The sequence below is a fragment of the Rhipicephalus microplus genome, chromosome 1 (assembly GCF_043290135.1).
Source record: "Rhipicephalus microplus isolate Deutch F79 chromosome 1, USDA_Rmic, whole genome shotgun sequence".
Taxonomy (NCBI): Eukaryota; Metazoa; Arthropoda; class Arachnida; order Ixodida; family Ixodidae; genus Rhipicephalus; species Rhipicephalus microplus.
The window spans coordinates 295,090,213-295,117,308 of NC_134700.1; the positions used below are offsets into that span (position 1 = coordinate 295,090,213).

A 27,096-nucleotide genomic window follows, 5' to 3' on the forward strand; every position below is an offset into this window, starting at 1 on the left:
AACAAGGCTTCTATAGTACACTCTAGCATAGCTTACTGTCGGAGCTTGGCATGACTCAGGCCCCATGAAGGAAGGTGCTCAGGCCCTCTTGCATTTTAACACATCAATCATAACACATGTCTAGAAACACAACTGCGATGTCTTGCACCTCTTCTTAATTGCTACACAAATCCATCATTCATTTAGCGAAGTGCAATGTGCGACATGCGCTCGGCCTAGCGAGAACTGCGCGAAATTTAGTGCACAAAAAGTGAACGGACAGCAAGCGCTACCTTACGCCGGTACGGAAAACTGTAGTAGAAAAGCCAAGAAAAAGTTTTGCGGCATTAGCGGCACCTGGCGAAAGTCGAAACAACCGCAAACATGCGGCAGTGCTTGGCGCTGGCGCTAGCCCCGTCGTAACTATGCTCCTGCCTACCTGACATGACGTTTTACATATCCGCGTGTGGGCTTGTTAGTACAGTTCGCGACCTGAAATGGCTGGTTCCAGGGTTCCGGAAGGGTGATAACAAGCTTGTGATTCGCGACAAACTCACGTGCTTCAGAGCTGCCGGACACTGTGACCATATGAACAAACTCGCGGCTCCTGCAGCGATGCGGTATCGTTGCTAAAATGTCAGCGAAGGAAGCCCTTGAAGCCCTATGGAGTGCCTATCAAATCAAGGTAGCAATGTTTACCGTGCTATAATTGTCCGAAGTACCAGGAAGAGATATTTGTTCACATGGGACTGGGAACCGGTAGTCGTTCAGAGCTGTTCCGAAAGTAATCGCCTTCTATACACCTCTCGTAATACACCTGTTCTGTTGTGTTTTCGTTACTCTTGCACAGCGGAATGTAACACTTCCCTTAGGCAACTTGCACAATCTGAAAGTGTTCTGTTTAATAAAAGAGAAAAATGCCGTACCATGTAGGGTGAACTAGCTAAAAGATGTACCTCTCTAGACTAGCTTATCGCAGGTTTACGACGTAATTAAGATCGTTCCCCTAGTGGGTGGGCGCGTACGACGTTTTAAACCGCCGTGGAGATTGTTCATGTCGAGATCGAAGCTCGCTGTTTCAGAGGTGGGGGTTGCCCAAAGCCAGTCGCGTGCTTGTGTGAAACTTTCACCGCCTCAGTGTTTGAAGCGCTCAGCCACTACTGCTCTGGCATAACGCCTGTACTTACGTGTGCTCTGCAGCGGAATTCCACCACGCTCTTGGAGTACATGGTGGAGTTTCGCCGTCAGTACGGCGACTGCTTGAAGACGGATTTCCCAGCTAACCCAAGCAGGTAAATACACGATTACGCCAGTACTCGTTCGTGTGGCCAAGAAAGGCAAGTCACAGTGCCTGTTTATTTACATGGAAAAATTTGGTGACAGCAAAAAGTGCTCTTTGGAACGAAGTCCGAAGCTGTTATATTTCATCTGATCGCATATATAACTGTCAGCGTGTTATCAACTTTTAACAGCCAAAACAAGCATGCAGGTTTGTTTCGCTGATCAGAAGCGCCCCAATGATGTCTTCGTTAACACATCTTTATTGTGGCTTGCAATGTGAGCTATTAACAGAACATGACACATGGCACAGCTAAAAGGCAACCTCCAATTAGTAAAGAAGCAAGAAGGCACAAAAGGAATGCAAACAAATCCATAAGGTGATAAGGCATGTGCAATGCGACATTCAGGCCATAAAGAAAGTTCCTGCTCTTATGCGAACAGGTGATGGCAGGATTTAATGTTAGTTCTGAAAGGTTTGAGATATGACCTAATTTTGAATTTTAATTTGTATAATTCTTGTTTCACTTGCACTGGTCTGGTGAGCTTGCCTGTTTATACAATTTTAGTTTTGCCAAGCAATACTCTCTTGATTGCCCACCTGTGAAACAAGTTGCATGCTTTACATTTTGATAAGTTATCAGATATATTTAGATTACCTAAACCTGTACATATGAATAGCTGTACAATGACTTTTTCTTAAGTGCAATTACCTTCATACCGAGAGATCCCTTGTCCCAGCTTTACTAACAATATTACAGTCCTTGACCTTCACCTAAGTGAAGTATATAATGAATGTCCCAAGCATTTTTTTATAAAAGACTGTTTAGTGCTGTTCGCTTAATGCTCAGCCAAACCTGGCCACATTCTGATTAGTGTGAATGGCTATTTGCGGATGCATTAAACAACCTCAGGCAGTATGACAGCGCTTTATTACATATTTTCGGATTTCCTATTTGTTGAACTCTGCGTGAAAGCTTATTGGTAACTCACTCAATGCATGATTACTAGATGATGGTTTGTATGTATCACAGTAAAGTTTGAATATGTAGATATTGGCTTTAAGATCAATCGTAGCATTGTTCTTGCTCAGCATATGTTCTTTTCATTCATTGCTCGTGGCTAGGTGGCACTTTGGAGTTTTGGATAGGTAATAGCTTTGTAATGGAAAGGGGCATTTATTTTCCTAATTTTTTTCTCCCATGATTTGTTAGGGATAATTTGATTATCATAAACTGATTTGTCAGTTTCCTAGGATGAAACTGTTCAACGACCGAGCTTCCTGAATTGTTTGCTCGCTTTCTCATGACTTTCTGGGTGGTGCACCCTGCTTTGCTGTGCCGACATAAGGGTGGAGCCAATCATGTAGCCAGGAAGTGAGATGCTTGCACGGCTTCTTCCCTAAAAACGTAAAGAATGTTAAGAAAGGAGTTCATTAGAATATAATCCATATCATATTGACAAAATGTTTCAGTGAAATATTATTGAGTTCATACTTGAGGAGCTGAGTAAACAAAACTGAAATACTTTTGTACAAAATTCAAGAGTGAATCATGGACTACTGCCTAGTTATTTGATGAACTGGAAGAAGGTGCTTCCCACCTCCTGCATGCTCACTTGGAACCATAAACAAATGACTTACTCTGTGGAATCAAAACAGATGGGGACCCTTAACATTTTGTGTGCTCTTATTTTGACTTTTCGTACATTATGAGCACTTTCACATCGTCCTTTTCCTTGGCTATGTTACTGCAGACTGGAGAAGTAAATCGGTAGAATCTGAAACTGCTGATTGAGGTAGGAAGCTTCACAACATGCATAACTAAGTGGACCAGCAAGGGTTCTCAAATTTGTTTCAATGAAGCGGAATTATAGAGGATCTGGTGTTGGGGGGGGGGGGGGGGGGGGGGCGAGTGTTTCAAGTGAGTTGTATATTTGTGTAATATGTTGGTGACCTTGAGTGTAATTTACTATACTTCTTACTACTTCAATTCATTCAAGGTCTGTTGCGAGCCCTCATCTGATAGACCTTCCTGAAGGATTTCTTCAGGTAGTCGAGTTGTACCTGAGGGAGTGTAGCGATGAATGCAACACGGGCGTTACTGTCGAAACAGTGCAAAAGGCCAGTGTGGCTGTTCAAGTGCTCAGCATATTGTCACGGTAAGCAGAGTTGACGTTGTACATTGCTTTAAGGCACACTGTGGTTGTGATCATTTAGCAACCATTACAATATTTTTTCAGACATCTTATATTCTGTACATGCAGTGCTGTATACTTGCGTATACTACATAAATCTTGAATCTTATTCGTGATTTGGCAGCATCATAGATTACACATTGTCACTTGGGAATTCTCTTCGGCTGCGGAACATTTGTTCTTGCTAATTTGTTTTGGAGGACACAAATTTGGCAACAATAAAGTCCTTATGTGACTATTTTTTTATGGGAATGCATCCATAGATAGATAACTATGCCATACATATTGTTATTAGATTTAGGTGCACATTAAAGAACCCCAGGTGGTCAAAATTTCCAGAGCCCTCCATTGTGCTGTCTCTCATAAACATATCGTGGTTATGCAATGAAAAACCTGAACGAGTATTATATTATTAATGCATATTGTTAAATTCACTCAAAGGGACAGAAAGATAACTTTACATTGTCTTTTTTTTATTGCTTCTGAAAATTTAAGCGTATGTTTAGCTCTTCACTATGTTTGGTGGGCTCAAAAGTTAGTGCAGATGTGCATTTAAAAAAAAAAAAAAACACCTGGTTGCACTTCCGCGATTCTTATAATATAAGGTTATAAGCAGTCTGTCACTGAGGTGCCTTTGTGGCTTGGCTTTGTTTCACTCTGTTGGCATTCATCATTACTGACCTCAGGAATGGGGGCTTACCTGGAGGCAATAAGTTTAATATTACGGAGAAATTAAGACATGACTTATTCTACAGGCAGAGTGTTTGCCTACTCCACAGAGGATACCGGGCAGTTAACATGTCATTTTGAATGCCAAGAAAACTTCAACTCACAGTCTAATTTCAGTGTAATGTGCAGAGATGCTGATTCCCATCTGTCTTTATTAACGTTGGGGTCAATCATGTGAAACTTTTTATTGGATGAATGGATGGGCCGAGCATTTCCTCTGAAGTCAGACGGTGTGCAGATGTCACCAAGCTTATAAATGCACTGAAGTGAAGTACCCATGAGGTCCAAACTATGCAGCATGAAAGGCCATATAAATAAGATTAATAAGTGGGGAAGCTCAGCCCCCCTAACCTTTCTCAGTGGAGGGCTTATGACCCCCTTGCCCCTCCCCCTGCTGATACGCCTACGATTTGATTCACATAAGAGGCAGAGAGTCTTCGCTAGTGTAGTCAGCCCTCCATGTCACGAAATACCAGATCATGTTGGCTCGAGCCCAAGCATTCTGCTGCTTCTTTGCCCAACAAGGTGGACTGTCAGGGTACAGTCACTGAAGAGGTTTCGCGAAAACGACAGCCGAATTAAAAAAAACTCTAAATGAGTTAATGCAGACACCGTGCTCAACAACGGAAAATTGCGAGGTTGTCTTGCAAGGATATGCCAAGGATATGCAAAAGCCATGAAAAAATTCGCGACGCTAATAGGAATTGACATTTCAATAGTGCTGTTTGGTTCATGCCAAGAAGTTGCAAAGGAGCTTCAATGCCCAGTCCTTCGCGCGCCTGACGCAAAGGAAACTTCCGGGACATTGGGTGAAGTGATCTCTCGCCTACGCACAGAAGAGGCGTTTGACCAGCTGTGCTGAAAACCCCAGTCAACTGCCGCGCAGATAGGACTTAAAGAGTCTCAGGTGACAAGGCTTACAAAACTGCCAAAAAGATTTGTGTTGACAAAAAAGCTTTCTCAACCTGCCACACTTGACCCCAAAACAGCAATGAGCAAGGAGTTTTTCACTGCTGTGTATAGGATAAAGGGAGAAATACACCGTCGATTTAAGCAGCCTGGTATGGACACGCTCATAAATCTGGAGCTCACATAGACTAATGCTGCCAGAAGGCAGGAGTATACGCAAGGAAAGTTGAGAAATGTTCTATTTAGAACATACAGGAAAGATGCATCCAATGCTTTAACATCATCCTCTTTATTTCATGATCCCACGCACTCATCCTCATTTTTTTTCCTATATACAACATTTCCCCGGCTGATAAAAAAAAAAAAAACTATCGCTTGTGTAGCTCATAGTGCTTCAATGAAGTTTTTTTCACTCGTCGACTCTTCTGTGATAGCTGGCTGGACATCTTGTTTTGCAGTGAAGATAGTTCTGACGGCAGTGAAGATGGTGTTAACTGCAGTATGGATGGTTCGTTGGTTTTGGCTACTGTCCCTTGCCGTGGCGTAGGTGGACAGTCGTCGTGTTGTTCACTCGCAGGTGTGCTACCTTGAAACGGCTCGTTCAATGAGGGCAGATTTCGATCTAGAGTTCCAGGCCGACCCCTTGTCAGCTTCCCAGTGGCTTCTGAGTGTATTTCTTGAAATTTGGAAGATTTTCATAGGTGACCTTCTTCCAAAACAAATGAGGCTGGCCGTCGTTGCTTAATGATTTGCTTTGGTTCCGAAAATTGCGAGGATATTTTCCTGTGAACAGATGGCTTTCTCACACGGGCGTAGTCGCCAACAACAAAGTTTCTGGACCGAGCTCTACGACGGCAGTCAGTGTAAAGTTGAGGAGAAGAAGCTTGTGTTTGTTACACACGCTGATGCAGCCGTTTCATCGATTCTGCTGGACTTTTGTTAAATGAAAAATCTGGTAATCCAACAATGGGCTTAAGCGAGTTCGTGGCAATCATCCATGCAGGAGAACGGTGGGTGCAATTTCCGTTGTGGCATGAGGTGTGCAGCGGTGGACGCCCAAATAGTCCGTCACGGCGACACAGATATCATGCCGCTCGTATTCTGGCATCTGGGCAACAGACTTGAGGACTCTGTTGAGCCTTTCTACTAGACCGTTTGCTTGCGGGTGGTAAAATAGAAGAAAAGCAATGGCGTATGCCACGTTCTTGAATGAACTCCTAAAATTCAGCTGAGCTGAATTGTGGTCCGTGATCTGAAACTATTTGATTCGGGTAGCGATAACAAGCAAACACTTGTAACAGGAAGGTCTTGACGCTCGCCCTAGAAAATTGTCTCGGGGAAAAAAAAAAAACTTCTGGCCATTTGCTGTGATAATTGATAAGCGTCACCACATAGCGGCAATTGATCGAAGCTTGCTCAAAGGGGCCAATAATATCAATGGCAATTTTCTCCCAAGGCTTGTCAGGGAAAGTTACTGGCTAGATAGGAGCTGCAGTAGACCACGCAGATTTGTCACATGACTGGCAAACAAGACATGTTTCAACCAGCTCTTCTACATGGTAATCTACTTGAGGCCACCAGTACAACTCTTGCAGTCTACTTTTCGTACGACTGATTTCCAGATGCGATTCATGTGGGACTTCCATCAAACGACAAGTAAGGCTACTTAGAACTACAATCCTTTCATCATGGTAAAGCAAGTTGTGCACAATGGACAGTTCGACACGCACATGTAAATGTGATATTAGCACCGTTTCCCTAGATTTTTTTTTTTTTCAGGCCAAGATGACGAAACGAAGTCTATGACTTTTGTGATTATCTTGTCAGATGCACTCGCTGCTTGTAAATCTGCCAGGTTTACTATTGGAGAAAGCAGGCAAACAAGTTGATTGTCAGTGACCTGACCGGTTTCTCCGGGTCAAGGGGCTGAAGCCAAGCCAAAGCATACTCTTTTGATGCGAAAAAGCCCGTCGTGCATAATGAAAGCAGTCAGGTTATGACTTTCAGAATATAGTTCATGTTGATGGTAAGTCGACACCAAATCCAGCTTCAACAATCGCTTCGCATCAGCTAAGCTGCGCAACAGCTCATCTATCTGTGGTAGTGGAAAGCTATCAACAATTGTAGCTTTATTAGGTTGTCGCAGATCAACACACATTCATTTTGAGTCATCCTTTTTCCGAACAGCCTCTATGGGAGAAACCCACTGAGAGGCATCAATGCGCTCAATTTTGTCTTCAGCTTCAAGCTTCTGCAGCGCAGGCGACACCTGCCCACATAGGGTAAACGGTAGCTGTCGTAACTTGCTGGCAGCGCGTGGAATGGACTCAGGCTCCTTAACTTTGTATTTGAATCCTTTGGCAAGTCCGAGCTGTTGGTCAAAGAGATGTTCATACTCTGAATGTAACTCAGTTGGCAACATAGGAGTGCTGGAGGACATTGCAAAGCACTCAAATGATTGACCTTCAATGTTCATCTGTAGTGCCGCAATGGCGTCTAAGCCCAATACAGTGGTGCCTTCAGATACAACATACATAAGAATGCAAGCAATTCTGTCTTGAAACGCAACTGAAGGGACAAAACATCCTCGAACTGTTATCTTTGACTTGGAATAGTCGAAAAGCTGCACTGAGGACGACTTCAAAGGGCAAGTGCTTGCAAACAATTGATGATAGAGTTTCTCAGCCAAAATAGTGACAGAAGATCTTGTATCAACTAGAAACAAGATAGTGTGACCTTCCACTGCAACGGATGCCTAATGCCATGCTTGTGTCTGTTGACAATACAAACTCTTTTGCCGCTACACTGAGAGCTAGTTTCGTCATCGTTATCAATCTACGGAACTTTCGCAGAGTATCCAAATGACCTGCACATAACGTCTAAGTGCCCAATCTTTTTGCAGCGACGACATCTGCGCCGGCGAGCCTGACATGCAGGATTATTTGCAAGGTGACCAGTTGCACCACAACGATAGCAAGCTCGAAAGTTTGTGGTGCCTTGTACAGGATACCCCATCACTTTGGTTATACACTTAGCACAACGTGTACATTCATTTCTTCATTCTGGAGGCAGAGAAGAGCTTTGCTCCTTTTAGATGTGGCGAACTGAAGCGTCGTCGCAAAATTCTTTAGCTTGGCTCACGGCTTGTTCCTACTGGTTAGCGAGTGTAATAGCTCATGAGAGCGCCAGTGAGGAGCATTCAAAAAGTAAACGATGACGTAACTGATGACTCGTAGTATTCGAGACGAGCTGGTCACATAACATCTCATCAGCGGGACTTCCAAATTATAGTCAGCGATGAGAATTTGCAAAGCGGTGACATATTCTTCCACTGTCTCACCTGCAAGCTGAGCATGGCGGCTGAACCGTTGTCGAGCCACGATGACATTGACTGAACAGTTGAAATGGTCTGAAACCAAGGCAGTTGCAGAGTCATATGCGTCGTTTGTTGAGTCGGTGTCACCTGTGCTCAAAGAGCTGGGAAGAGCAGCTGTAGCAGAGCCAGACTTCAAGTCCGCTGGCTTCAATGCAAAGAAAATCCACTGCCCCTCTGTGCCAAGACAGGTGAGCAGGATCGCTTTCCAGCGGTCGGCTGAAAGATCTGATGCTCCAGAAGCCACCATGTACGTCTCAAAGGCCTGCTTCCACTGGTTCCATGGGACAGCCGGATGACCAGGAGAACGCAGGAAAGGCGGTGGTGGTTGTAATCCTGGAACGCTCATTGTGATGATGCAGGAGAAATCGGCACAAAGGTTGCTGGTGCGGTAGAAATCTCGTCGCCAATTGCTTGTATATTGAACATACAGGAACGACGCATCCGATGCCTTAACATCATCCTCTTTATTTCATGATCCCATGCGCTCATCTTCATCTTCTTTCCTATGTCCAACAAGAAAGAATCGGGTAGATACGCTGACGATTTTGCACTATCTAAGCTTTCAGCACAGTTTATGCTCTTGTCTCCTCTTCTGTCCAAAGTGGACGCAGTAATGGCAGAAAGTGGCATAGATGTTTTACAAAAAGTTAGGGGGTGCGGGAAATATTTGAGGAAGTTATTAAGTATATCCAGCTTTTGCTGTCCATTCCCGCATCCGTGACCTCAGGTGAACACTCATTCAGTGCCTTACGTCGAAACAAAATGCACCTCCACAGCTGTATGACACAAAGAAGGCTAACACATCTTCTACTTTTACATGTCCACAGGGGCAGAACCACAGAACTTGTGTTAGACGATATTATAAACAAGTTTGTTAACAAGACAACTGAATGAACAGCCACATTTGGCACGACAAAATGGCACACCGTTCAGTGTATAAAAAAATTCTTATGTCTGACCGGAAGCAGATAAAAAAAAGCACATTTTTTAATTTGCATGTGGTATATAATGTGGCTCAAATTATGTATACATGTATGTATAAATATGCAGTGTGTGGCATGTATTCTTTTTTGGATACATCGTTACTCATTCGTTCGAAGTTGTAATTTCGATGTTGTCATGCATCATTTGTAAGTATGTGTGTTTTCACTCCTAGCTTACAAAACATTTGTCAGGCCGATCCTCGAATACGGAAACACTGTATGGTTTCCTCATACCTAGACTAACATAAAGAAAATAGAAGCAGTACAAAGGAATGCCATACGACTCATCTACAGCAAATTGAAACGCGATGACTCGCCCACTGGCCGATAGATATTGCTGGACTTCCTACGCTAGAAGCACGAGCAAAACAAGCACATTTAGAATTTGGTAATCAACTCCTGCGTAATTGTTATAAAATAGATATTTGAAATTATATTTTCTACTCACAAACTCGAGTTACCCTGTACAAACATTCAAACACATTAGTGCAGTACAAATGCAACAGTGGCGTGTTGAAAATTTGTTTTCTAGACTCCATTCATGAATGGAATATGTTAGCCCCTCTCGTTACTAATACTGAGTCACTGGCTCAGTTTGAGTCAGATTGAAAAAATGCCTTAATATGTTAAATTGTCAGTAGCATCATTCATGCAACAGGAATGTGTACTTATATTTTGCATGTAGTCATGTGTTTAGCTTTTAATGTTCCTGTGCCGTTTACATCTACTCATATTTTGTTTATATGTTGTGTAGTATAAGTTGCAAATGTATAATGAGCAAAGTTGATGTACTCTCTTTTTGTGTGTATTGCTGATTGGTTATATGATGAGTGTTCATAGTATCTGTACATAAGAACCACCTGGTATGGTCTCAGTTGAGACTGGCAGTATTGTAAATAAATAAACAAAATAAATAAATATAAAAATATTCTACCATACTGCAGCCTTCATTTATTTGCTCTAATTGCATTGATATTTGTCAGTAGACATTGGAAAAGGTTGATGTCGGTGTGCATGACAAGTTCTATATCCTTTTTATGCACTTTCTAAGGAGTAGGCATTTATCAGGAGAGCTCGAAGGACCTTTCGAAAATCACACATGTCTGCTCAAATTTGGGCCTTTTCGAAATCTGAATGAAGTGGCAGCACGCTGTCTTATGTATATCACACGATTTTCTTAGAATTGTAGTACCTATATTAACCCACAACCATAACCTACAGATTTTCTGAACCATGCCTGCCACTTAAATTAACTCAACACATTAAATTAACTCAACACATTAAATTAACTTTTTGTGTGTGTGTATGTGTGTGTATATATATATATATATGTATATATATATATATATATATATATTTATATATATATATATATATGTATGTATATATTTGAAGGTTGCAGGTCTTGTTCCTGCCCATGGCAAGTTATCTTCTTTTCACCCACTTTTCTTTCTTCACATATACATTACAATGCGGTCTAATTACTTCTCCTATATTTTCGTTGGCATTATTGTCTGTTAGATCTCATTATTATTGTGTCAAACACAGAAAAACGGGCCCTTATGTATAAACTTCTTTCCGTGATATTGTTACATCCTCAAGTAGGCATTTGGGGATTTATTGGTACACGGTTCGTATGATATATATATACATACATACACACTTCCGGAGCCCCTGGTTGTCAGTTGTGTGCGGGTGTTAGAACGTGTCGTTTCTTCCATTATTTTTTTTTGAAGCCTTGAACATAATAATAAAACTTTGATGTACACACCCATTTTATTGAAATGCAAATAAAGCCAAGCTATAATAAAAACTGGTGCGCTGAATAAATATACGATGGTATTAACCAAGTATAATATGTGTGTTATTGATTTGGGGCTTGCTTCAGTTCGCTAAAGCATTGACATCTTCATCCTCGTCTCTTCATAAATATGTTGGAGCTCTGGCGCTCAATGAAGGAATGCACTAGATAATTATTTATGTTCTATGAAATACATCCCTAGCTGAAAATAAGTCTATTTATCTTGCAATCCATCATGCATGCAGAGCTTTGACTTTTACTTGGTTCTCTAATTTGCTCTCTCCTTTTTTTTTCTTTATAGCAACTTCAACAACATTCCATTTGTATCAACTAGTAATGCAGTGCCTCTTATCATTGTGATTTCATCAGCTCTTGCCAACCAGGTGGGGTTTTGTGTCCTTCTTGCCTCCTTTTCTATAAAGATTTTAATTATCATTCCAACTCGTATTACTGATATCACTTTACTCTATTAGCCTTGTTTATCACAATTAGTACCAGTAGTGTGATACAGGCAGATGTCCTGCATGTCCCAATAAGTGATCATTTGCCCATATATCTAGTTCTAGCAAATTTAACCAGTGTAAGGAGTCAAATCCTTCCTTCCATTTACTTTCAGCAAATTAATCCACGAACAATATATTCTTCTAGAGATAAAATTAGCACTCTAAATTGGAAGAATGTTCGATCTAGTTCTTTTATTGATCTTGCTTTTGATTTATTATTGATACTCTGTCTGTGTATAAAGAACATTTTACTCCTAAAGCTTCAAAGAAACCACAATGAGCACATAAACCTTGGATTTCTTGTGCAATACTCAATATGATAAAAAAAAAATGGGTTGTATCAAGTGTTTCTGATATTTAAAGATAAGGTATACAAAAATAAACTCACCAAACTATAAAAACAAGCTAAACATGATTGTCACTTCAAGATGTTTTATGTCATCACTGATTCCAAGCAATAACTAAATGCTATTATATCTTCCAAACAAGTGACTAATGATATTAGTGAGCTGGTGACCAATAATTGAAATAAGTAAGGGTGCAGTACTAGCAAACAAATTTAATGAGCATTTTATCTCACTAGCTGACAGTAGTTGTAATTGTGATTCCTTATGTTATTTGCCTCCTGCTTCAAAGCATTCTGTGTTAACTAATTCTGCAGATGCACAAGAGGTCACCAGCGTTTTTCACCGTTTCAAGATGAGTAGAAATGAGGGAAGAGACGGCTGAAAGTTAGAACCTGTAATATATATTTTGGGTCTTGTGTGAACCTGCTTAGTACATATCTATAATCTCACCAGTGGGCTGTTTACCTAGAGAATTAAACATGCTACAGTAACAGTTATATAGGGGTAGTGACAAATGCAATTCAGGAAACTATAGACCCATTTTGATTGTGCCAGTTTTGTTAAGGGGTGTGAAAAACTTATCTTCATTCAGTTGGTTGATTTCTTTAATAAACCTAACACTATTATGTTGTCACAGTTTGGTTTTCAGTCAGGCTTCTCAACCAAAAGTGCCTTGCTATACCTAAAAGAATTGATTCTAAGTAACTTGCAAGCAAGAAAGCTTACCCTAATAATATTCCTAGATTTCTCTAAAGCATTGGACAGAATAAACTGTGATGTTATGCTAGAAAAATTTTCTTGTTATCACATTTGGGGTACCACTTTAGCTTTAATAAGAAGCTACCTATTTAATGAGAAATGCTATGCATCAATCAACCGAGAGCTGTCATTAGCCATAAACATTAAGAATGGTGTACCTCAAGATGACATTTTCGGACCCCTAATATTTGACATTTTTATCAATGACAGCTCTTTAGAATACGTAATTTATGTGGACGATACCAGTATATTTATTTTTCTGTGGAAATGGCTGATGACCTAATTTTTTCTGCTGATGAAATACTAAATAAAATACATATGCCTGGACTGTGGCGAATTCTCTACATAATGCTCTAAAAGCATGGCTGTACTATTTTGTGCAAAATCCAAGTAATTCAAAGTGTCTCATGTACTAATACTTAATAATGTCGAAATTTGACTTTCTCAACAGTTAAAACTCTTGGTGTCCATTTTCCCAAATACATGGCATGTGATTACCATACCAAAAACATTAGTCACAAACTTTGTTAAGTTTTAGGAGCGTTGCGTAGATCACAGCATGCACTACCTGTGAAACAAAAAAATATCAGTATACAATGCTCTTTTTGCACTTTTACATTATTGTCATCTGGTCTGGTCTACAGGCTCTAAAGGATGATTAAATAACCTGCTCGTGCTACAAGAAATACTTTGTGATGTATTGAAGGTTATCTTATAATGTACACATTGCTTCAATGTTTGCAAAATGTTAAATTTTAAGATTTTTCAGTTTTATGAATACCAGTTTCTGTCAAATACGCAGAGGAAGTATCCTGTTATGCCTTTTGACTGCCTTGCAACCAAATCATGCCAGCCATTACTGGGTATACGGAAACTTTGCATGTACCATGTTTTCATACTAAACTATGGATTCAGAACACTATGTTACCGTCTTCCAAGTGGGATGAGCAAATGGAAATTAATAATTGATGGTTTGTGTATATCGCCTAAGCTCGCAGGTTAAATTTGACGGGCTGATTGTGTTGTTTATGAATGTTGGATGGCTTCTGTAATGGTTACTTAGTTTCATTTGTTCATACATTGCTTTGTTGTGAATATTTCTGTATTTATTTCAGAGTTGTTAGTTTATTATTTGCTTTCATGGGCCACATGCGTGTTCTTTTTCTATTGCCGCTTTCCGCTGCCTTTATCTTTTGTAATTTTATAATTTGATTTTTATTTCCTGAGTGAAAAAGCCAATCAGACTGTGAAGTGCACCTTTTTTTTCTTTGCATCAAACCATGTATATTTTTAGCTACTTGTCCCGTAGTTGAATAAACTCAAAGAAGGTCGTAGTGCAGCTCTTTCTAATATATATTGTTTCTCTCAGTACACTCAGCACACTAAAGATGCAAACGACCATAACACAGCAAGTTTCCTCCTCTCTGTGCTGGTCTTTCTCGAAGTCCTGTATGACCCGCATCTCATCTGGCAGAAGATGTGCGCTAAGTAAGTGTTATGCTATAGTGTAGAGGAGTTTATCAGTACTAAGCACAGACTTTTTGCTTGCATCACTTATAGCAAGGGTCATGGCTGTGCTTGTAAGGTAGAGTGCCATGTTAACTGTTGACCTAGGTGTTGGTTCCAGGCTTAAATCCTGCAAAAAAGTCTTAATCTGCGGCTCTCTCCGCTTCAGAATCCGTTGCGGGCTTCCTTGTAGCTTCGTATTGCAGTTTCCTGCACATACAATACTTTTCCTCGGTCATGGTTGCGCTTCGTGCCTGGGAAAGCACAGAAGATGCATTCTTTGTTTTGACTTACTGGCAAAATATGTTGAACTGTAATGATAGTGGTTAACACAGTTGGTGTTGATGTTCTGCCCTGTAGGTTGGAAATCTACACACAGAGTGCAAGATGTTCATTTTGCTACATGAAGATTGTGGGTAACATTTGTGTGCTCTTTTGATTTGTAATATGTAATCGGTGTATTATGTGACTGTTTCAATGAGCACACATACGAAAGGTGCGGCCAAATCATGTTTGATAGCAATAACACGACTCAAGTTGAGTTCTTTGCCCCAAACATTTTGTACTGTCAGCAACTGGTGACCTGTGTTGAACATACCTGCCGACTGTAGTGTGTCCAGCTTTCTCGGTATTTTTGCAATATGCTGTTGTCACTAATGACATATGGGCTGCATTACTAGGCCATAAAGTTGAATAGGGTAAAGTTCATATGTTTGTTTATATATTTCTTTCTTGAATGAGTGTAATGATTTATTGTTTGCCGCTGTTCGTAAATTTCTTTTTATTTACTACTGGGAGTCACTGACGGAAGCATTAGTATGAAAGTATTCGTCTGGTGCCGTGTGAAACAGGGGTGCACTCTGTGTTATGATTGGTAGCTCTAAACGGGCGTTTTATCTAATTGTAATGGTGTATAGCTTATTTTTTTCCCTCAAATGATGTCTTTGTCATTCATCAAACTTACTTTTGCTATTGAATTTCATACTTCTAAAAAGATTGTGTTTAAAAAATGCTGTCAGAAGCCCTTATAGCCACAATTTCATTACATTTTTGCTGTGCTCGCTGTAGTGTCTAGGTTTATCTTTTTCTTATTATTTTTAATTTTCTTGGAAATTGTCCTGTAAAGACATTCGTAACTCCCTAAGAAAAATCGAGTCTGTGAAATACCTGTTATGCTTATTCTCTGAACTGTAGGTTATGTGAACAGGGTTAACTGCAAGCTGCAGTAAGGCTTTTTTTTTTTAATTCGTATTGCTGACACTTTTCATGTATGCTTGTCTTTCCAGGGTCCCCTTGGACTCAACGAAGGTTAAAGTTAGCCCATCACATCTTCACCTTGAAGTTATTCCATTTTTTTATGGTGAGCATGTGTAATAAATTTTCATGTAGCTTCTCTCTCTTAATTATACTCAATGTGAGCAAGCGAGTGGGAGCACTTCGTTTTTTTAAGTAAAAATCTCTTTGAACATCAGGTGTCACTGTGTAATTTGTACAAGGAGGTTATATTATTGACTGTTATTAAGGAAATGAGTTAATAGTGAAAGGCCTCTTAAGCTCTCATGTTTATCTCTGCCAGGAATAATTCAATCGGCAACATATTTCAGCCTTTCTTTTTTCAGTATGTACATTCGAATCACGATATAATGAATGTCAATATAACGAATCATTTGTTATAATGAAATAAATTAAGAACAGTCTTGCAATAAATATAGTGTTAAGGATATACCTTTATAACAAATTTTCAGATATAACAAAGTTATTTTGCTACAAGATGCAACTTTGATATAATGAGGTTTGAATCTAGTGTTGAGAAGCAAACTGGGGCATTCAAGGTCACCAGAGTGGTCTATATGTTCATGATTTCAAACTTCAATACCTTAATTTTATGATGACAGAATCAGCCAATTAATCAATATTATTAATGATCAGATAAAATAATCTTGATATGATTTGTGCTTGCTCACGAAAGATTTGTTCTATTCGGATTGACCACTTGAGGGTATTCCTGTTATCTGTCGCAAGCTGTAACATCACACCTTCTTTCTTGTCTTTCTTAGATTGCCTCAGTTCAAAGCCTTGCTTTTTGCCTGCCTCAATACAGATGAAGCTCATTCACGTTTTTGGTGCAATCATTTGTGGAGCCCAGGTGAGCGTTTTATTGGGAATTTATTCGCTGTGAACAGGATTGTGAGTTTTGCTTTCTTTCACTGTTTTCTAAGAGAGGTGAAACACAGAGACGGAGGTTGTGTGCCTAGGTTTTGTTGAACATGAAAAAAATTACGCTATGGTGGCTCTCATTGCCTTTGTATTGGTTCGGGACACTTCACCACATTATTTGAATTAAATGTAGGAATAGAACATGGTAAAATTGTTCGCCCAAAGACAAACAATTTTGCGCGAGCTTTGCTGAGTTCCAGTTCTAGTGATTGTGTGGCTTGTGTGTCGCTTAGTCTGTTGAGAGCAAGTAGACACAATGAAAAAAAGAAAGAAAAAATGGGGGGAAGAAATCTTCTAGTCCAGCAGCCATTTGGAAATTTACTGGCTTGAACATTCCACAGCTTCAAATATTCAGAATAGCATAATTCAAGGAGAAAGATTTAGTATAATCTGTGTTTGTTCTAACGAACTTTTACAGCTTGCTTTAAGCTGCTACTAGTTGTAAAAAAATAAAACTAAAAAGGTAAGTAATGAGATAATCTGGAAGTTAACAGGGTTGCACTGCATTGTAAGAATGTGCAGGTCTGGTAGAGTTGCTTATTTAAAAGCCTTGGTAGCCATGCGTGTCTTTTTCTTCAGAGATCCAGAAGACGACTTACATTTTGCCTCTTGTGTCTTCTATGTTTGCCATGATCCAGCACAATGCTCAAGTGGCAATAAACCAGAACACAGTTGAAATCCTGTTTCACCGGCTGCGGGAACAGGAATGTCCTCTTGAGGTGAAGATGACAGCGGTTCGATGTATTCTGCAAGGTATTGTCACCCTGTGTGCCTCACCACCGGAAAAAGTGAGTATCGTTCTATTATCTTTAAAGTAAAAAGCATTACAGTTAAACCTGGACATAACGAAATCGGCAAACTCCTCAAAAAATTTGTTATACATTCGTTATACAGAGGATTTTGTTATAAGTTCGGTACGCAAATTCGAATAATAAATGCACAAAAATAAACAAAAGAGATAGGGAAGGCAGAGCTTACCCAAAACACTTATTCGGCTGTAAAAAATGCGTTATTATTGCGATAGCAGTTATATAGACACTCTCGGCAAGTTTTGACGGTTGCCCCCATGTTCCGTAATAAGTTTTAATGGATAACATGTCCCCGTGCATCGTAGCTTTTTCTAGCGAATCACTGCTTCAACAGCGCGCGAGCACTGCTGAAGCAGATATCAAATGAGCTGGCCATTCTTTATCGCTTGGAGGGCGCATACGATAACATCCCCACGCGCATCGAATGCTCAAACAGAAAGGAAACCACCCGCCTTGAACGAGCACAAAGGAACGGGCCAGGGGGGGTTCACTCGAGTGGCAATGGTGACATTGAATTTAAGGGCACAATTGCGGTCGCTGGCGCATGCTATTTCGGCAAGTGTCAGTGCGCTTTCAATGTGAAGAAACTATGTGAAAAGACTACTTGTTCTTGGAGCGGCCGCATTTGCTTACACGCAATGTTTTGTAGGAGTTTCGCGATATCGGATTCAAGAGTTGGCTGCCAGCTTTACTTTATATAACATTGCAATTAGTTGCTATCGCATTCATTGCATTGCGTTCAACGTGCGGCCGTGTTGTTGCCAGAACTTATCTTAAAGGCTACGGTCCCACAAACTCGCAGTGTGGCGTAGCGCAAGATGAAAGCACGTGATGAGTTGACCTGCGAAGATCTGTCACCGTGGTGTCAGAGAGTTTCCATAAGCGCTTAATCTGACATCGTTTCAGCGGTGACGACACGATTGCACGCTTAAAAAAAATAAAAATAAAAAATGAAAAGCCTAATGTCGTCGGGGGCCCTTTCATGCACGCGTAGTAAAACCATGCTCGCACGCACAGCGTCGTAAACGAAAAGCGGACGGCACGGATACCACGGAAAACTTAGCTATTCGGTAAAGTACCTTAGCACAGCCCCACATATGTGATGTTAACTAAAAGTGTGGCACTGGCAACTTGAAAAATAGTTTTTTTTGTTTATGGTTTGGAGAAAGGGGGAGGGCACATACGGGCTTGCGCCTGCAGCGGCAAGAAAGGCTGAAACGCCGGCTGAGGGGGCACAAGCTCGCCTGCCCGCTCTCGCCTTGAAGTCGCTGGGGCCACGAGCGTGCTGTGTGCGCTGCTGCTGCTTCCCCCTTCGTCAGTGGAGTGCTCGTGGCAAAATGACAAAATTACAAAATGCAAGGCAAGACTTCTAGTTTGTCCGCGGCGAAAATTCGTTATATCGAGGATGTCTCCTCGATATAACGGATGGACATTGTTGCATTGAGGTGTAGCAAATGCATCTGTTTCTATGAAGTTACTGTGGGGAATAGAAAAACTTTGTTATGTTGAGGAATTCGTTATATGGAGATTTATTATAAGCAGGTTTAAGTGTATTTGACCTTTACTCATTGTTTGTTGCTCTAGGCTCCTGAACCTCCACAATGGCCACATTAGATGTAGAGTGCAAAGAGTATTGGAATTCACTCTAAAAAGAGCAGACAGTAATTTCAGTCATCTATGTTACTGACCAGGCTCTTTAAGGCAAAAACTAGCTGGGACATCCCACCAGGGTAAACTGACAGTGCACATAGCACAAGTTAGACCCACTTCAAATTACCATATGTATCGATAGTTCAGAACCCCCGACAAAAGCATTTGATCAACTTGTTAAAAAAAAGGAAAAAAATTGCAAAAGGCCACTTAGATTTGTTTTTTGTAAGTCAGGAGGGCGCCGCACTCCATATGCAAGTCTGTGTGACAACTCTGGCTAGCCTGCCTGAAGTTTTTACTTCTTCTTTTCCACAATTTCATAAAAAATATAAACAAGGACAACTATCTGAAACCTCTGGAGTAGAAAAAAACAAAACAAAAGAAACAAGGAGAAATGTCTACACCCCTTTCTGTAACGCAACAAGTTTCATGTTGTAGGCTGGTGTGTGAGAGTGATGTGAAGTGCTCTTTTTATTATTCTCTGTTCTACATGTTTGGCAGATGATATGCCCGATTAAGCACGAATGCCACTTTATTTCTTCATTTTCATCCTGCTGATGTGTATCATGTTAATACTCTAGATGATGTTTCTTTTACATGGTATGCTAGATTGGAACAGTGTGAGGATGTTTTGGGTATGGGAAAATGATTTCATTGAAATAAATTTTTATTGAGACTACACACTCTTGACTGGGAAGCAGGGATGAGCACATTAGTGAATAACACTGTTATGTTGTCATGGTGATGTATGAATAGTGAAACCAACCATCTAGTTTACTTGATTTATTGTTCGGATGGCACAGATGGTCCCTGTTGGCATTTTGTTTTAGATTCACTGTTGCATCTCTCTCTCTCTGGTCTTACTTAATTTATTTTTTATTGGCTTGCGAACAGCCATTTTTAAGGTCTGATGTAACAGTTTGGAGGCTGTAAAGCTACAATTTTCTTGTCAGCAATGATTCCTTCTTCATGGTCGATGGCTAAAAGGTGATTGTCTCATGAAATGATTCCAACCATGGGGAGTAGGTTTGGAAAGACAGTGGCTCTTTGCACTCTTACTTGTTTGCTTGCATGCAGAGAAAGGTGGACCTGAATGCATTCGTGCGGGAGTACTTGGGGACTCTGTCGAAGCTGATGACTGAAGAAGAGAAGCCCACTCAAGTGGATACAGCTCACTGGATGATGAGTAAGACATTTTGTGCACCTGTTGTGACTTGTTTCTTTTGTATTTATGTGCACTTATGGAGCCTTCGTTGTGTTCTGCACATATGTAGTTTAGAAGCTTTTCTTTGTTAAATTCTACTGGTTGCTTTGGGGAGTTTTCAGTGTAGAATTTTGTTCTGCTGGTAGATCTGGAGTAAGTTCAGTTGTTTTACTCGTTGTTTTATATCAACTAACTCTGCAGTAGAGCTTTGCTGTCGTGCTATGAATCCGGCCAGAATTTAAAGGCCAGTTTCTGCTGCTGGATGCCCTAAATACAGAGTCTCCTAATGACATTAGTATATGTGTGTGCAGTTACTGCTACATGTTAACTATTGTGATGTTAAATGTTTTGAAGATGACTACAGCCAGTTTTCATCAGAAATGTTGTTTAGGGGACAACTTTCTTAGTTTTTCTTACCAAATAAATTCAGTATGATGAGCAGTAGATATAAAATATACAAATTATTTCAGTGTACTTCCTAGATCTGAAACATTTTCAGCATAGATTGTGAAGTAACAAACATTATGTTTGAAGTAATACTAGATTCTTATTCCATAAAGCGTGTTGAGGAGTCGCTGTAAGTTTTTTTTTGCCTGTGGGGAATAGCTAGCTGTCCTGCTTCATGCAGTGCAGCCTAAAAAGAGATCTATGACAAGAACACTGTCGTGGTCAGCATTGGGAAAAATACATAGTGATGCTCTTTTGCAAATGTGATGTGGTGGACTTCTGAAAATGACTTGAAAGAATGGGGGTTTCGTGTTTGTCTTTTCTGCCTTTGCAGGTGGTCTGCAAGAACTCTTTTCATTGAACAGCAATTTGGCCTTAAAGAAAGTGTTTCACGACAACGAAATGGTTGAACGCCTTATTCGCTCCCTTCATGGAACCAAGGTGAAGTCCACAGCACTTTCCGGGGGCCTGCCTTTCTTTTGGTGGGCGCCGTCAAAAAGAAAAGTGGAATTTAAAACTCTGATTGAACAGTAGTGCGAGAGTCGTTTTCAAAGCCCGACTCCTTATTTGACAATGTGCCACTTCTGAATACTTGGCACTGTGGATAGAAATGTGTGTAAAAGAATAAATAAATAATAAAAAAGAAAGCAGTACTCACAGAAGAGTCTTCAGTACAAAAGAAGGGCTGCTCACTGAAGGCTTACGAAATGCTGTTGGACACAGTAGTTGATTTGCTGTACTTTCTGTATTATTTCTTGGTTTGACGCTAGTCTTGAAAAAGGCAGCTCTGATGGCAGGTAATTATTTGATCATAATGCAGTGGAGCACCCGGTGTAAGTGCATTAATTGTACTCTTCAGCAGGCATAAATAACGTTCTGTCAAACTTCACTTTTCAAGCTAAGTTTATAAAAGATGATTTTTTAGGAGGCATATTTGACAAGGTGTCTGTGTGAGGCTCATTTGTGCATACACAAACACTTTGATAACTTTCTTGAACAAACCTTAAAGACAGAGATAAGAGTAAAAACTTGGTTTTTATTTATAATATAGTCGTGAGTAGAATTTATGTGGTATGTCTAAAAATGACATTCGACACAAGCTTTGCACTGTTACATGAGCGTTAATTCTTCTTTAGGATTATGGGGCATGCAGAATTCTTGAGCCATTGAATAAGTGCATAAATAAAATAGATGTAATAATGCGAGAGCTGAGATGATTTCAGGTAACTATCCTTTGTCCTTGAGCTAAAACACATGAGAATAATTTGGTGCTTACTTGAATACATGCACTACATCCGGAGTACTGTGAGTGAACGAGGCACTGCTCAATATGGAAGATGCAGATGGTGATGTATTTAAGGTTTGTTAAGAATGAAATAGAAAGATCTTATGTTGCTCATAAATCAGTATAGCCGATTTATTTTCTTACATGCGCAGGTGAATGAATGAGCTATGCTTTGTGTTGTCTGTCTTTACAGTTAAAGAGTGGCAGTGCCCAGAAAATGGCCACCTCCTCCGTGCGACTGATTCATGTCTTCCTCTCCAGTTTTCCTTTTGCAAAGGTAGGGGCCAATGCGGTATACAGTCTATAGTACTGCCACCAGTAAACGCTTGCGGGATGTGCAGCACGTGGTGGAGCGGCGGAAAACTGTTTTGCTGCACCACCTACTGTGCTGTGGCGCGGTGTCGAGGCTACTATACCCAGCCTGAGTGATTAGCAACAGTGTGTTTATACAATGCACCACTGCTGGATCTAATCTCGGAAGCTGTGGCCAATAACCTCAACATCATGGTGCACATCACGGTAGGCGGTGCAGCAATGCAGTTTTCTGTCACGCCCCCACGCGCTGCACATCCCGCAAACTTTTGATGTTGACAGTAAATTCATTGCATGTAGTAAGCGTTAAACTGCAGCTGTTTTGATTTTGGTGGTTTACTCACCAGTCTCTGGTCTGGTTGGTGATTGAGAAATTTAATTATAGCTCACTTGTTTTCTTACTTTTCTACAGAAACATTTCTCAAATATGCAAGGTTACCGCACTCTAATAAGCACGCTCAAGACTATGGGAGAGCCTCAGCAGAGTACGCTGGAAACACTTCTTGAATGGGTAAACTGATTTTTTTTGTTCTGGTATTAACAGTCGATGCGGGTTTCTGACTCACTCATGGCAATAAAATTGTTAAAGCGGCTCACACGGGCAAATTATTTCGAAAGGCTGGAACATTGCCTATTCATCACCTCTATGATATTAAATTTGCATGGTGATTAGGTGAGAAGGAAAAGAAAGTTGACATTTTTTGCATGACCTCTCCTAACTACAGCCAATTATTACATTGTTTAATCTATGAAATACGGTAATGTGAAAAATAAAAACCTCCAAAACATCCTACTCAAAGGTAAGTACACTACTTAATAAGTGAAAGTGGGCATAGATTACTTCCACTCTTTCCGTAATACAGCAATTAACCCCTGGCTCTCAGTCCCCAGCGGCTGCGAAGCAGCTGTCCAAGGCGGCGGTCAAACCTGCAGCGGAGGGTGCTAAGAATCTTGGGGGTCCGGACAGGCCGCCATTGGAATCTGAACTTGGCTACCTTCAACGCTAGAACGCTATCTAAGGAGGCTAGTGTAGCTGTGCTATTCGAGGAATGAAAATATGTTAAATGGGTTGTAATAGGGCTCTGCAAAGTTAGGAGGACACGGGAGGCTTATACAGTGCTGAAAAAAAAAGGACACGTCTTATGCTACCATGTATAAGATGACAGAAAAGAACTAGGGGTGGTGTTTCTCATACACATGAATATTGTTGGCGGCATGGAGGAATACTATAGCATCAGTGAGAGGGGGGCATGTATCATAATTAAGTTTAACAAAAGTTACAAAATAAAGGGGGTACAGGGCTACGTGCCTACATCGAGCCATGATCATTTGGTAGAATGCTTCTATGAAGACGGTAGAGTCAGGCATTAGTAAAGACACAGTATATTATTCTGATGGGTGACTTTAATGCCAAAAATGGCAAGAAACAGGCCAGAGGCCATGCATTGAGGGAATATAGCATTGTCTCTATAAATGCCAGAGGGGAGTTCTTGGTAGAGTTCGCAGAATGTAATAATTTTTGGATCTTGAATACCTTCTTCAGAAAATGGGCTAACCGTAAGTGGACGTAATGAAGTCCTAATGGCGAAGCTCAAAATGAAATAGACTTCATTCTGTGTGCACACCCAGGCATCGTGCAGGGTGTAGAAGTGGTTGGCAAGATTTAATGCAGTGACCATAAAATGGTAAGAGCTCGTATTCACCTAGATTAAAAAAAAAGTAAAGGCAAAAACTGATACACAAGAAACCAATTAATGAACTGGCAGTGAGAGAGAAAGGTCAGGAATTCAGAGTTTTGCTTCAGAATAGATTTGAGACACTAAACGAGATAGCCGACTTTAGCGTTGGCACAATGAACGATAATCTTATTGGTATTATCCAAGAGTGTGCAATGGAATTAGGAGGTACAGCCATTAGACAGGTCATTGGCGAACTATCTCAGGAGACGAAAAATCTTATTAAGAGATGACAAACCATGAAAGCCCCAAATGCAACCGACAATACAGAGCTAATAGAGCTCAATAGGCGTAAGGTAGGCGGCATTAGAATATGGAAAGAATTGAGCAGGCTGTAAAACGCGCCATAGCCTAAAAGCTGGGAAGGCAGACTTGTACATAGGCAAAAATAGATTGTATGCATTGAGGAACAAGGAAGGCAATGTGCTAACCAATATGGATGGGATAGTCAAGGTAGCAGAGAAGTTTTACAGAAAGCTGTACAAAAGCCAAAAGGACCAGGATGATATCGTGAGAAAATATAATAGTTCAGAGGAATTCGACATCTTACCAGTAATGACAGGGGAAGTGAGAAAAGCCCCTAGAAGGAAGGCAAAAAGGCAAACGGCTTGTGAGGATAAGGTAACAAGAGAACTCCTGAAAGACGGCAGAGAAATTGTGTTTGAAAAATTAGCCACCTTATGAACGAAGTGTTTCTTGACTGGAAGGGTACCAGAATCTTGGAAGAACGCCAACATCATCTTAATCCACGAGAAAGGAAACCTGAAGGACTTGAAAAATGACAGGCTGATTAGTTTACTGTCCGTTGTCTTCAACATTAAATTATTTACAAAAATAATAGCTAATAGAATTAAGGCGACATTAGAGTTTAACCGAAGGACCAAGCAGGATTTTGTACAGGCTACTCCACAATAGACCATATTTATACTATCAGTCAGGTAATAGAGAAATGCGCGGAATACAACCAACCCCTATACATAGCTTTCATAGATTACAAGAAGGCATTTGACTCATTCGAGAGATCAGCAGTAATGCAGGCACTATGGAATAAGGGCATTGAAGAACCGCAAATAAACATACTGGAAGAAATCTACAATGGATCCACAGCCACCATAGTTCTCCATAAAGAAAGTGACAGAATTCCAATAAAGAAGGGTGTAAGGCAGGGAGACACGATCTCTCCAATGCTATTCACTGTGTATTTACAGGAGATTTTCGGGACCTTATACTGCAAACAGTTAGAGATAAGAATTAATGGAGAGTATCATAGCAACCTGCGATTTGTGGATGACATTGCCTTGATGAGTAACCCAGGGAGAAATTACAGCTCATGATTACTGAACTGATCACGAAAAGCAGAAGAGTAGGTCTGATAATTAATATGCACAAAACTAAACTCAAGTAATGTGTAGCTGTCTTGGCAGAACAAGAGACACACACACACACGCACGCACACACGTGCACACACACGCACACAGACAGCCACGCACACGGACAGACAGAGAGGGAGAGGGAGGGAGGGGCAGGTTTCATGTGTGCGCAGAGCTGCCCAAGCTGGGCTCAAGCTCTGCGCTGATTTGTTTTGGTAAGTCTTTCGTCGCTGTCTTCAGTTCCTTTTTTGTCAAGTTTGCACTAGAAACGTACATGAAATGCTTGCATTGCACAGTAGCAAAGCCTCTTGCAACAAGGTGTGACATATCATTTTTTGTTACCTTCTGTAGCAATTAAATTTCACATGTCCTACATCAACCACATGCAGTATGATTGATTCACTCACAGTAATTCATGGTCTTTTCACGTCCACTGGCCTCTCACAACACATACTGTGTAGTTGGCAGTCCCTTTAAATGTGATGTACTAATGGCACATGCTTACATGCACATGACTGCACGTGCTTGCATGTATATCTGCTGCAAGCGTGCTATGTGCAAGTTCATTTCAATGCACTTTTGTTGAGGTTTTCTTTCTCCCTCTTTTTTATTTTGCTCTTGGTGATTAAGTATGTCGTGTTGTGGCTTTACTGGCTAGGAGGAGAACTGTAGCAGAGGATTCCAAAATAATTTCGCAATTTCTGTTCCTTCACGGAGCACTGAAATCTGGATACAGGGTCTCTTTTGTGCTTTACTCCTATCATATATCTAGCTACTGTTGTGGCTGAGTAGTACATAATCGGACTCGAGTACTTCATAGTTTTTAACAAATTTCAAACTTTCCATAATTGTGTTACCTTTTGGTGTTTAAGAAGTGTTACTCTGAAAAAGAAATTGAATGTAGGTCTGAAAACCTTCCACCAAAAAGTTTCTGTCAAAGTAAAAAATGTGGGCAGCTTGTGTTAGTAGTGCAAGGCTCGACTGACAGCAGACCTTGTGGCCAATCTACATTATTAGTGAGGACTTAATGAGCCAAGCCTAACCAGGATCTTATTAATTAGCATTGTATTAATTCAGATATTATTAATTAGCAAGGTTTTCTTTCTTTGTCTTTGTGCAGCTGGTTGAGGAGACGCCGCGCCTGACTAGGACATCATCAACTCTCCGCAACTTGGAGCTCATGATACACCTTCTGCACTGGCTCCCTCAGCTGGAGTCACACTCCCTTCAGCTTTGGCTGGCTGAGCAGCTCGACTCCATGGTGAAAGGGTCGCTCAGGTCGCGCATGGCCTGCGCACGGGGTGGTGTCATCCCGGCCATCATTCATGTCCTGGGTAGGAGCAATACTATTGGTGGCAAAGCTGTAGGTAAGGGAGCGTGTTTGGCCTTGAGACCGAGCTATTGCATCTTCAAAAGTAGCGAAGCGTTGCCCATTTTTCAGAAGAAATAAAGAAAAGTAGTCAATGAAGTAGCCATACATTGATTGATGGCGTAGTGATAACCACTAAGGGCAACACCATGTGCACTGTGCAAGATGGATGTTCAAAGCATATTCCTTGTGTTGCATTCTGTGTGCTTTCAAGGAGCAAGTGGGGTGCCGTCACTTAAGTAGTGCTCGTAATTAAAGTCTACATGTGCTGTGTATAGATACAATAAAGAACATATATATACATTAAACATACAATATACATACACTACAA

General features: G+C 40.7%; 1 protein-coding gene across 4 annotated transcripts in view; it reads left to right on the forward strand.

The window, feature by feature from the left end:
- The first annotated feature begins 478 nt into the window (after positions 1-478).
- LOC119165896 (neurobeachin-like protein 1) overlaps positions 479-27,096 on the forward strand; it is a 202,742-nt gene continuing 176,124 nt past the window's right edge. For all 4 annotated transcript variants that reach the window (XM_075865221.1, XM_075865224.1, XM_075865222.1 and 1 more), the window contains exons 1-13: positions 479-664; positions 1,180-1,271; positions 3,259-3,417; positions 11,553-11,634; positions 14,230-14,348; positions 15,653-15,726; positions 16,424-16,512; positions 17,222-17,371; positions 20,120-20,228; positions 21,028-21,134; positions 22,172-22,255; positions 22,703-22,801; positions 26,517-26,763. In XM_075865221.1, coding sequence (XP_075721336.1) covers positions 614-664; positions 1,180-1,271; positions 3,259-3,417; positions 11,553-11,634; positions 14,230-14,348; positions 15,653-15,726; positions 16,424-16,512; positions 17,222-17,371; positions 20,120-20,228; positions 21,028-21,134; positions 22,172-22,255; positions 22,703-22,801; positions 26,517-26,763 — 1,462 coding nt within the window. In that variant the 5' untranslated portion in view covers positions 479-613. The remainder of the gene's footprint in view (positions 665-1,179; positions 1,272-3,258; positions 3,418-11,552; positions 11,635-14,229; positions 14,349-15,652; positions 15,727-16,423; positions 16,513-17,221; positions 17,372-20,119; positions 20,229-21,027; positions 21,135-22,171; positions 22,256-22,702; positions 22,802-26,516; positions 26,764-27,096) is intronic.